The sequence below is a fragment of the Periplaneta americana genome, chromosome 16 (assembly GCF_040183065.1).
Source record: "Periplaneta americana isolate PAMFEO1 chromosome 16, P.americana_PAMFEO1_priV1, whole genome shotgun sequence".
Lineage (NCBI taxonomy): Eukaryota > Metazoa > Arthropoda > Insecta > Blattodea > Blattidae > Periplaneta > Periplaneta americana.
The window spans coordinates 7,587,028-7,599,925 of record NC_091132.1 but is presented as its reverse complement, the minus strand read 5'-3'; the positions used below and the strand labels follow the sequence as shown (position 1 = coordinate 7,599,925).

Here is a 12,898-nt window from a genome sequence, read left to right as displayed (position 1 = left end):
CATACGCCACAGTTATCCACAATTCAGTTATTTGGAATGTAAATAAATTAATACAGAACGACTTTAGTTATATCTGTTAACTAATAAAAATAACGTACTTGCTAATAATATACTGTAGAATAATTCTTGCCTGTTACTTTGTGACACAGAAAACAGAACTTCCTACTTTACAATAGATTTAATTTGTAACATATAAAATATTACTTCATACTTTTGTGGAATAGGCCACAGCATCATGTGCTACGAGACACAGAACTTGAAGTCTATATTGAGCCTACATAATACTTGACAATTGAGGTATTTTCTGGCTTGATCGCTAGTATGTCCTCTTTAATTTAATAAAATAATCTTATGTTTGTATGTATGCTTCATTACATTTTCTAACGAGGGCCGATAAAGAGTGCATTAATGTAATTCATGTCGCTATCTTTTCTGACACGTGAGAGACACATTTTTGCAGAACACGTATAAGCGTGAACACAATATTGTCCCACTCCGCCACACCTCGGAGCTCACGTGTGGACTGTTTCATTGATTGACTTATTTCCCGATATAGGTGACTTCGTAAGTATGTTTCATCGTCCGTTAGTCGCTCATAACCCGGATACTGACCGTTAATTTAACATGATCAAATAACACGATTTCTCTGTTCCTACTTACGACACGGACTCATGTGTTGAAATTTATTCTTTTCTCCAGTTATTTCTGTTAAAGCCGGCTCAGTAGCTCATTTGGCAGAGTGCTGACTTACGACAACCGGTGCCGAGTTCATATCTCGGCGATGGCAGAGTTGTATTTGCTAGACAAAGCAATGTTTTTGAAGATTTTTCGCAGGGTTCGCCACTTTTTCCTTCGTTATTCCACTAACACTGTCCACAATAATTGCTCCTTTATTATCAATTCATTCTCGAAAAAAAAAAAAATAATAAAATAGGGGATCATCTGTGTTCGTGAAATGTTGAAGTACCGTCTACCGCCTTAGATGTTTCTCGCGGCTTGTTCAGAAATTGATAAGTTAGTTGGCAGTGAAAAGTCGTAAATAAAAATAAAAATAAATTTTCACTACAGAGTAATTAAATATATATTTATTGCGTTGGCACGAAGATGCGAAATCTACTCGAATGGCTATCTCTATATTTACTCTCCGATATGAGTACTACAATTTTATCCTTATGGACTGTCATTTTTTGTATTAAATGTGACTGTTAAAACTGATTTCCAGTACTGTATTTAGCATTAAATTTTCCCGTTGTTTCTTAATCGGACTTGTATATACGTTCATTTAATGTTCGAGATTCGTATAGTTCAGTCGTAACTTTATATACTGTACCTGGAGAAAAATGGCATTAAAGATCGTCTTAAAAATAAAAATGCTAAACAATGTATATTACTTGAACTTGTTAGCAGTATTCGATCGGAAAGTCCGTTTATTGAAGCATTGTATGTTCCGAAACTAACCGCGTTAAGGGGAGATGTCAGTGAAAACAGTCACACATTCTATGTTGTAATTTTATTTCGAAAGTCTATTAGGAATTCCCCAAAATAATTATTTCATGCTATGGTACCACTCGACTCTTTTCATAATCCTAAACTTTACGCTTCATTTCCCAAAAGTTACATTTTGTTAAAAGAGCGTATCCAAAACTCAGAAACTGATAGATCTTGCTAAAATTCTGTCAGGCGAATCTTCACAGCTGGTATCTTTTTCAATTAGCACAAAATTTATTGTTGCAGAGAAAAATAAATTTTAGAAAATTATTTGAAAAATCATATTATAAGCTAACCGAAGTGATATAGAAAACAAATCCTCACAAGCAATCATTTGACTATGTGTATGTAGCGAGAGTTTACAAATTTTTATTTAGTGTATTGGTTTTTTGTAAAAATGGTACATGAGTAAATTTAAAATTACCAAAATACTTTAATATATATTATTTTAATGTACCGAAGTACATATGATATTTCCATGCAGATATTCTGCGTCATCATACGATGTAAGAGTAATGGAACGGAGAAAAATTATCTCCGGCGCCGGTATTTGAACCCGGGTTTTCAGCTCTGCGTGCTGATGCTTTATCCACTAAGCCACACCGGATACCACCCCGGCGTCGGACAGAATCTTCTCAATTTAAGTTCCAACTCTTGGGTTCCCTCTAGTGGCCGCCCTCTACACTACGTCATAGATGTCCATGAGCGTAGGATTGAAGTCCACACATGCGCTGAGGTGCACTCGTTATGAGTGACTAGTTGGCCGGGATCCGACGGAATAAGCGCCGTCTTATCACGAAGTGATTTACGCACATCATATTATTTTAATGTACCGAAGTACATATGATATTTCCATGCAGATATTCTGCGTCATACGATGTAAGAGTAATGGAACGGAGAAAAATTCTCTCCGGCGCCGGGATTTGAACCCGGGTTTTCAGCTCTACGGGGTGGTATCCAGTGTGGCTTAGTGGATAAAGCATCAGCACGTAGAGCTGAAAACCCGGGTTCAAATCCCGGCGCCGGAGAGAATTTTTCTCCGTTCCATTACTCTTACATCGTAAAATACTTTAAGCTGCTCTTGTCCAAAATACTTGTTCAGTTTTCATGGAAGCTGTCATACAATTATTACAGGCGCCATTCAGATGTTATAACGCTAAGGCACAAAGTAAGGGAGTTACGAAACTTTTATAAATGTATTGATCATTAATTGAAATCTCGTTCTTAAGGAATTACGTAATTTTTGTCAAACATGTGAAATATGAAACATCAGTCTGTCAGAGGAAGTACTCTAAATCGAACAGGTTAATGCTAATGACTGACGTAACGTCTCAAGCACCAACAACAGTGTTTCGCATTCTTTCCAGTGCTGTTAAAATTCAGTCGAGCTATGGACACACCTGAAAACATTCGCTCTTCGTTGCGAAAATGAACGTGAAGATGTATCATTATGTGACGCTTGTTGCTCTTTTCGTATTCGTATAGATTTGGGCATTGAGAGTGCAGAATTGGCTTGTATGGGATACTTGGAATTCTGTAGCACACGTAATACGTGTTGTCGTCGCACGCCCACATTATGTGAAGTGGTACTGTAATCGTTGCAAGGGACCGACTGGTTTGTCAAGGACGGCAGTGTGGCCGTGGTTGGGCTAACCGATGTTACAAGACGTTTGCTTGGTGGCGCGTGCCACGCGAAGTGGCAGCCGTAAAAACCAACCTTGCCGGACCATGCCCTCAACGCCGCCGTCCAACAGCGCGGAGATGACGGAGGAATGTTTCAGTATATTTTCTTTGGCTTAAAACCTAATTTACGGCCACTTTCTTTATCTTCTGTAAAAATATTTTTTTTTTTAATTTTTAGGTGATCGTGAAGTTCGATAATAATTGGAAATTTTATTTTGTTAAGGGGGGCCGATAGACAAATCGAATTTTTTGACGAAAAATTTATTTATTCATTTTCTGTAAATCGTTTCTAGTACCGTTACTCTATACGTTTTCAAAGTTTAAAGTGCTTGAGACAGTTGTAAGTCCTCTTAATGACGTCATAATCAAAGGGCCGTAATGGTCCGCGTTCTTGAAGTGTCAATATTGAAGTCATTTTTCTCCGCTGAAAGTCTGATTTTTTTTTTTTTTCCTGTTTATTCACTATACCACACTTAACAATATTGTGCATGAATTTCTTTCTGACTCTCGAACTTAAAAAAGTGCAAATCTAATCTTTCAGGTAAAGTTCCCTGTAAAGCAGATTTGAATAATTTCAAGGGAAAAATTGTTCCGGGGCCGGGTATCGATCCCGGGACCTCTGGTTGAACGTACCAGCGCTCTACCAACTGAGCTACCCGGGAACTCCACCCGACACCGTCTCAACTTTTCCCTTTATATCCACACAACTCGCGTGGGCTGACGAAACGCCAGAGACCCACATCGAGCGCACACAAACTCTGTGTGACTTGGAATTGTGGTTTTCTGTTAACGTACACAGTGACGTATATATTATGCAAATCTAGTCGTATAAGATTAGTTCCTTTTTAATGCTGCCAACTGTTACCAGATGTCATTAAAGCAGGTGAAATTAAAATGTTATGCACTGAAACAATAATAAACAATGTATTGCTTATTTACGATATTTTATCTTCATGGTAAGAGGTTTTTTTCTGAATAGTTAAATAACTTGTGAGAAATGATATATTTTCCGTAGGCCCTACTGTAGGTAGATACTAAGAAAGAAGACAAAATAAGGAAATAAATTAAATTTTAAAGTGTTTTGTTATTTTCTGTCCTGTTACTCATTTAAGTTATATTAGCTTTAATAGGTTGTCGTAGTAGCAGCTGTAGTAGTAGTATTTGTCAATACCGTAATCGAAACAAAGATGGCAAAAGAAAATTCAATTTCACAACTATAAGATCACTGTAATGCACTGAGATATATAGTAATAGGGGGAAAATGGTTAGGTTTCACTGTGATTTTCACAATATGCTTTCTCGCTTCGGTGTAGAATTAATTTTCATTGCCAGTTTTCCATTATTTCGAGGCTAACACGAGAAATGAATTTTATGAATAATTGCTGATTGTAATTAATATCAGTAATTTCTTTCGCGTAAGCAGTATTCCATTAACATTCTTTTTCTTATCATCTGTCGTCTTGAGAATAGTTTCACGTGAAATGACATTAAACCAGTTTTCTCTCCCGTTATAAAGTGCACGTAGAGTACAAATACTTTTGACACATTGATTGAAATGCAAATTTCTTTGTTTTCCTGTACCGGTAATTTGGTTTTTGATACTCTGTCAGTCTGCTGGAGTTACTTTATTGTATACGATCGTAACTCCAAACAGTGGACACGTTGTATTCTTTTTTTTTTTATTGGTATTTTTTGACTCAACTGCTATGGTTGTATAGCGTCTGAATAAGATGAAGATGATAATGCCAGCGAAATTAGTCCAGGGACTAACGTCGAAAGTTACCAGGATCTTATTGGGTTGAGGGAAAACACCGGAAAAAACCTCAACCAGGTAACTTGTCTCAACCAGGATTTGAATCCGGGCCCGCTCGCATGCTAACCGTTACTCCACAGCGGTGGACTGTTCTTGTGGGCTACAGCACACGCTATTTGAATTCTATAATGCAAGATATTCATAAAGGAGAAAATATACCATATTGAAAGCATTAGGTATTAGATATCAAGTTTGTAATTTAATTTGTAAATTTCATATAAGATTTACAGTTGTAATTTTAAACCTCGCTGCATCATACCATTTCTGTACAATATGTGCCGACGTACAACTTACAGCTCGCCTATTTTATAAAGTAAGATGACATTCTATAAGAAAACTGACGTAAATTGGAACAGTACTTTGGTAGTTTTATTGAGGAAACGCTACGAATGGAGGCTATTTCAATTATGCGATGCGATTGAAGCCGAGTAAAATTTAACCTTGCGATAAAGTTCGTTTGAGCAAATTTCAGCCACAGGTATTTTTCTTCATGCTGTGTGGCGCAAGCTTGTTAGTGCTTTATCTAGAAAGATAACTGCACTCGCAGTATGCATATTTTACATTTACAGGCAGTCCGGAATTGTATCAGAAGTGCTGTTCATTCCACTTCTACAGAAATAATTTCATGTTATACTTCCAGTTACTGAAACCACGCCTAAGGGCTTAAAACTCTGCCAAGGCACTTACATTTTATATTGTTTACGTTTCTGGATATTTCGAAAAATTTTCGCGGAAATACACATTTTTAGCATTCCCTGATACTGAAAAAAGTGGTTTCTGGTACCCTTCTGTCTGTATGCAGCGATTTCTCATCATAAGCTTTGTTTTTGCAATGACAGCTTCCTTAACTTGGTATTCGCTCCGACTCTGCGAGCGTGGCTCATAGATGCCGCTGTGCTGAGAAGCGTAAACCACTTCATTCGTCGAAGATTATGCAGGATGCACACCAGACGGTGGGATCTACATTCCACTCCTGATCACATATGTAACAGATGGCCATCCCCATGTGGAAGAGAAGAACCACTGTCGATTGGTAACGACCGCTAGATATGCAATTTAAATGAGAGTTATAATGTGACTTCTTCTGCAGTCGCTAGATGGCAGCATAGTTAAATTAATAAAAGTTGTTGCCTTCAAAGCCCATAAGATTGATCAATCTGTTATTTGTGATCTGGGATTACACTCGTAATGAATGTATGAATGAATTATCATGAATATGATTATGAGTATGGTGAATTGTTGCCTGGACCACGAGCTTTCCCAACACGTCATAAATTGAGGGTGGATCGACCGGGACTTCAACCCCGGCCGCCTGCTCTACTGGGTGTTGAGTTCAAAATGTGTCTTGGCTCGCTGTATGCCGTCATGTGGCTAGCTGATGAGCCTAGAGAATTCAATCTTCCTACACTTCCGCAGCTCAGGTGTATAATCTAAGAGGCAGAGAAGTTGGCTAGCAAGTACGGCGTTCATTCTGAAGAGTACGTGCCGATACGTACGGTAACGCCGGTAGTGGCAGGAATGTGAACTGTTTGGAAATACGTACTGTCGGGATATGGGGAGAGGATTAAGACGATTACTTACTTATTTGTTGACATTAACTTCGACGGTCAACATGGACACGGAGCATTTGATTTGTGTTGTGGAATGTTACCGTACGCAACCGATGATAACAAATACCCTGCGTACGACTTGCCGGCGCAAAACACAGTTCGAAAGAGGTTATGGTAGCACACAGACCGTACAGACCGCCATCTGTTGCTACGACGTTCAAGTTATACCGTACACGTTCTCAAGTTCAGATTGAAGAACGCCTTAAATAATAGGCAACTTCTCTAACATATAAACTGAAACTCGCTTCAAATCGGTGACCCAACAACAGTGATGTCATGACACACTTTGAAATGAACACCCAGTATAAGCCCAGCGCGCTAGCAGTGTGGCGATTATTTCTCCTGCCTAAACTAATGGGCTGACTTTTTTTCATTTCGCTATCTACGAGTTAATTTACCGGGGATGATGTGCATGAACGTAATTTTTAGTGAAACAATTTTTTTTTTTCCGAATCGAAAACAAATTGGCAGTGTCCACGAAATATATTTCATTTTATAATAAAGTTATTGTCCTTGCATAAAATCAAGAGAGAAATGCAAGTGAGTAGGCAGTATGCCCCAAACTCTTGTTTCTAAGAGATGAATTAAGATGTACGTTGTCATTTCTTCCTAAACAGCACATTCCTCACCACAGCAGGCCAGGTACGTTGAGAAACGAAGAGAGCCTCCTTTTTCCTGGACTGACATCTCTTTTCACAATTTCAGTTGTTAAACGCACGAGTGAAGCACTGAAATAGGATCCAATCTAAGAGTGAATGGAGTATAATGCCGATTTTCGTAAATTTAAAAGTATTAGAAATCATTACAACGTTACATATTTTATGCAGATGATCAAACAATAGTTAACATCTATGTAGGCCTACTTATGCTGTATAAATTATGAATGAAGTCAAGTGACTTAATGTAGTGACTATTAAGATTGCCTTTAGTGTACAATCCAGACAAAAATTGTTCCCGTTACATGGGTATATATGAAATAATTTCATGTGTGTATGTCTTTTAAATGACGATCCAAGAAAAACTTTATGAACAAAATCATACCAGAAACATACCGTTTTATGGCGAAACGAGTGAGGGCATTGACGTTCGACATGACTCGAAATGCTACCAGCCGAGAGAATCGCAGTTTGACTTTTTATATTTGTTATGTGAAGATGATGTCTCAGCGAGGAGTCCGGGGATTCGACATGAAATTACCTGACATTCGTCTTACAGATAGGGACTATCTCGGGTGGAGAGGGAGGGCCAAGCAACTAATCAGTTAAGTGAGATTCGAACCTACTTCCGAGTGCAGCCTCAAAGCACGAGTCCCGTTCGCTAACCCAGAAAGAACGCTGGTGTCCACCAGTTCGATTCTCAGCAGACAAATGGATTCTGTATGTATCACCTTCACATGAGGACTGGGCGTGTTTAACTGTCTTTCGCCATGGCCAGAGAGCCCCACTGTTTGTGGATGTCTGGTGTTGGTTCATAATGACCACAGTATGAGAATGGAACATTCCTGATAATGGATTATTAATTAGGATCGCGTAATCTAGCCGCAAGAAGTATAGCGCCAAACACTTCTGTTTAATATGAGGTCAGGTGAATACACAAGTCATCCATATTTTGGGATAATCTCAGCTAATAGGTAGCACAAGAACTACCTTATATCTTTTTTATATACCGCCTCGCTTGTGTCATTAATATTTATTTTATGCTCGACCATGCCGAAATGTAGTAATTATACACCTGGTAGCAGTCCTTTAATGCATGTCATTAAAGTACACCTACTCATTAAAGTACAGGTGTTTTCAGCCAATGACAACTCAGCATACAGGTGTTCAGCCAATAACAAGTCAGCTTTGTACCGTTATAAAACCGCAAGTATCGATTATTCTCGGATATGCAATCGAAAGAGAATTAGCGAAAAGTCACGGAGGCTGGAAATCCAATACTGTCGCAGAAGGTTATGTTCTGTTACTATAATAATTAGCTTTAATTGTAAATAATATTCAAATAAATTCATTTTGTCATCTCGTTTTTCAATGTCGAATTCAATAATCAAGGTTATACCAAGTTTAACGGGATTACACAAGGTCAATGACATTATTGTTCCTCGGAAAAAATCAATACTTTCGCGTCTGCGCACATCTAACAATTCACGATCTAGAACAAGGTCACTTCCGATCTTGTCAGATACAAATAAAATGTATAAGTTACTCTGAATAATTTCAAGTTATAAATATGGTCGAGCATAAAAAGTCGTATGAAACTCGCCTATAATGGTAATTAAGAAGCTCGTATGAAAATTATGAAACTCGCTTGCGCTCGTTTCATAAACATCCATACTCGCTTCTTAATTACTATCATTATAGGCTCGTTGCATAATGTACTATTATGTGGCGATTGAAAACTATTTAAAATACGTTTGGTATAGGCTACTGTTCCGCTAGTCTGAATATGCATGAACCACCCAAGCATGAAAATAGATTCACTAACAATCTTACGGTTGTAGTGAAAAGTTCAGAGCGTTAACTGTTACACGATTGCTCTTGACAGCTCTACGTAGCAGATATAACTGGCTTTGCGATTCCTCTGACGATCAGTAAGTGATGTTTCTCCCCAGTTCTATAAATCGTTTAATCATGCCTTGCTTCAAGCGACATGTGTGGCATTGCCACGTATTTCGTCTTCCGTTGTGTGATATGCACGATGAAGGTAATATTTATGCTATAAAATTTAATTGCTTCAATTAAAAAGTAATGATTGCGAACTAACTTCAAGTAGTAAGCTTTGTCTTTTCCATTTATTTCATTTGTGGTATTTCGTAGACCTTACATCAGCATTGTAGCTTTTAGCTGTAGGACAAGTTAAAAGCTATAAAAAATGCAGTGCATAGTAAGCAGATCAATTCCGTTTATAAGCATAAATAAGCAATTCATTAGATGAGTAGGAGGTATGAGTATTATTTTCTATTGCAAAAACATCAGATAAATAACTTTGGCAGATCACAAGGATCCTGAATTCTAGAACACAGAAATTTCTGAGTGTTTGAAGAATAGTAAATAATATATAAATTTGGGGGGGGGGAAATGTAGGAAACTTCTGTTAAAACTGAACATTTTGAATCATGCTCATAAAACATTGATCAGATACACTGCCTGTTATTACAATAATTACAAGTATTGAGATCTAAAATAAAGGTGATAATTCAAATTATGTTTTGAATATATTCTCTAGGCTCTTCGAATCAGACAGTGCATTGAAGACCGTAATATATAATTTAAATTACCATTTGTAATAGAGAGAGAACTTCTGAGTGCCCAGAAATAATAATAGTCATATTACCTTTGATTGAGGTTCTGTCTCATATGTACTGGGAGTGACATAATTCTTGAGCGAGCGCGTTTCATAAGAGAGTATAATTTTAATTCCATCTCAGAACAGATATTTAATATTTATGAAGAAAGACGAAGCATATGAACCAAAACTTTCGGCTCGTAGCATGCGTAATGTGGCATTCTTTGACTTAGAATACATAAACTCGAGTCGCTCAACTGTTATGCCCCTTATTGTACCTCTATAATCAGGCAGTTGGCTGCATCTCACTTGACGATATGTGCCAGAGAAGAACAATTGTTGCAATGGAGGGAGAAAGGAACTTGGTCACCCAACACCATTATGGCCATGCTTGCTTGCCTCATGAGTGATGCCTTATTGGTGTCACATGTGAGGTTCCAAACCTGTCTTCGGACAGTTGACTAAAGCACAGCAATGGTCAAGTAATATACAAAAATGAGTTTCGTCCAAGAAACTGCTCGGTACACGCATTGGCTCCTAAGAGAAATTGTGAACTGTTGAATTTTGAGGGGAAAGTAGTGATATGAAAATGTATTGTTTTAATGAAAATCTTACCGAATTGTACGGTTCGAATAGTGTGCCCAAATAAATAAAGATTATACTAGAGCCAGGTGTTTCGTGAAAATGTTTCAAACTCTTCTCGAAAATGTGTAAAATATCGTTCTTATACTTAAAAATGTGACTAATTTCGTGATTTTTACCCCCATGTAATGTCATACACTCACACACAATATTAATTAGCAATAATCTTATATGCTGCATCTATACTTATAAATTAGATTTTGTTTCAATCTAATTTTAAAGCGTACAATTTTGTATGGACATCACATTTCCACATAGAAAACGTTGCCTTATAAAAATTAAGAATTTAATCGGTAGGAGAGAAACTGTCAGCGTATCAGAAGAGTTGGTTGCAGCACTTGACTAGAATGGACAGCACAAGAATTCCAATTCATTTCATTCATTTAGTGTTCTGCCTAAGGATAGGTCTTTCACTGCAAACCCAGCTTTCTCCAGTCTTTCCTATTTTCTGCCTTTCTCGTAGTCTCCTCATATGATCCATATATCATAATGTCGTCTATCATCTGATATCTTCTTCTGCCCCGAACTCTTCTCCCGTTCACCATTCCTTCCAGTGCATCCTTCAGTAGGCAGTTTCTTCTTAGCCAGTGACCTAACCAATTCCTTTTCCTCTTCCTGATCAGTTTCAGCATCATACTTTCTTCACCCACTCTTCCCAACACAGCTGCATTTCTTATTTTGTCTCTCCAGTTCACACGTTCCATTCTTCTCCATATCCACATTTCAAATGCTTCTCTTCACTTCGTCGTAATGTCCATGTTTCTGCCCCATACAATGCTAACTCCATACAAAACACTTCAGTAGTCTCTTTCTTAGCTATTTTTCCAGAGGTTCGTAGAAGATGCTCCTTTTTCTATTAAAAGCTTCCTTGGCCATTGCTATCCACCTTTTGGTTTCCTGGCGGCAGCTCATGTTATTACTTGTAGTACACCTCAAGTATTTGAAGCTGTCCATTTGCTCTACTGCCTCATTTAGAATTCGCAAGTTTATCTTCTGTATTTTTCTTCCTATGACCATGCTTTTCGTCTTACTTGTATTTATCTTCATCCCATACTGCTCACAGCTGTCATTTACCTCCAGTAGCATATCCTTTAGTATCAATTCCCTCTTCTGCTAACAACGCCATATCATCTGCAAATCTTATGCACTCTATTCTTCTTCCTCCTACTATTACTCCTCCCATGTTCTGAAAACAATTCTTTACTAAATCCTCCAAGTAGATGTTGAACAGGGTAGGTGGACGTTAAAGCCATTCTTGTGGTACATGGTTTCAGTGCTATTGTAACTGTAAGACTTTTAGGGTGTTACAGTTCACGCCATTGTTTTTCTGAACTGCATTTGGTGTGTTGTCGAAACATCTCCCAATGAGGGTGTTGTGTGCTTGCAGACCGATCTGTGCGGCATCAAATGGCGTAAGCTGGTGTGTGGGGATTACAATTTCTCATCGGAGCCCCTGGATGACCCCGTGTTGGCGAGTTTCTCGCGCTGCCTCGCCGGAGACATCCTGTGCGTGTGGCGGCGCGTGGCGACCCAGCAGCCGGCGTCCGCGACTGGCTCGCACTCCGCGAATCAGGGTGCCGGCGGCCTCTTCGACCCCATCGGGCTGCCACCCGTGCTGGGCGGCCCCGGCCCCGCCGCCGCCGCGGGTCAGAACCAGCACCCTCCTCTCTCGCTCCACGCCGCCAAGGAACTCTGGATCTTCTGGTACGGGGAGGAGCCCGACCTCTCTGGCCTCGTGTCGCCTGAACTCATCGCTGCCGGTGAGTACAATTTGCATGGTCCCAGTCCTTAATAATGGGCGTAAGGAACTGTAATATAAGAAAATCTGATAAGATACACTAGGAGCATGCGCTCTCGGCCGATTAAGCACTTTGGCGCGTTATCATTCAATACAGAGCTACCTGCAAAATAAATATAGTTCTCGAACGTATTCCATCCGTTTATTATACTCAAAACAATATGCAGTATAGTGGGTACACTGGCGTTCAAAGATCCTGCCTGACTTAGAGTTTTCTGATCGTGTCTATCTAGGGCATGTCAAAACCAAGGATAATAATAATAATAATAATAATAATAATAATAATTTATTTTAGCTGGCAGAGTGAAGGCCGTAAGGCCTTCTCTTCCACTCAACCAGCAAAAAGTATACATACATATGTATCAACTTACAAAGAATTCAACAATTTGATTTAGATAAGAGCTATATGTATACAAGAGTTATTTACGAATTAAAGAACAAAATACTATGAACTATTAATTAAACACTGAAATACATAGAATGTTAATATATTTCAAATAATGTTAGATAATAGAAAGAGATTATTATGAGACAATTTTGAAAATACAGCACTATCAGGATGCATGTCTAAAGGAAGGAGTA

The 12,898-nt window shown here is 38.5% G+C and overlaps 1 protein-coding gene across 2 annotated transcripts in view; it reads left to right on the top strand.

Moving 5' to 3' along the window:
* skd (mediator complex subunit skuld) overlaps positions 1-12,898 on the top strand; it is a 267,609-nt gene that overhangs the window by 66,103 nt on the left and 188,608 nt on the right. For both annotated transcript variants that reach the window (XM_069812535.1, XM_069812534.1), the window contains exon 2: positions 11,906-12,278. In XM_069812535.1, coding sequence (XP_069668636.1) covers positions 11,906-12,278 — 373 coding nt within the window. The remainder of the gene's footprint in view (positions 1-11,905; positions 12,279-12,898) is intronic.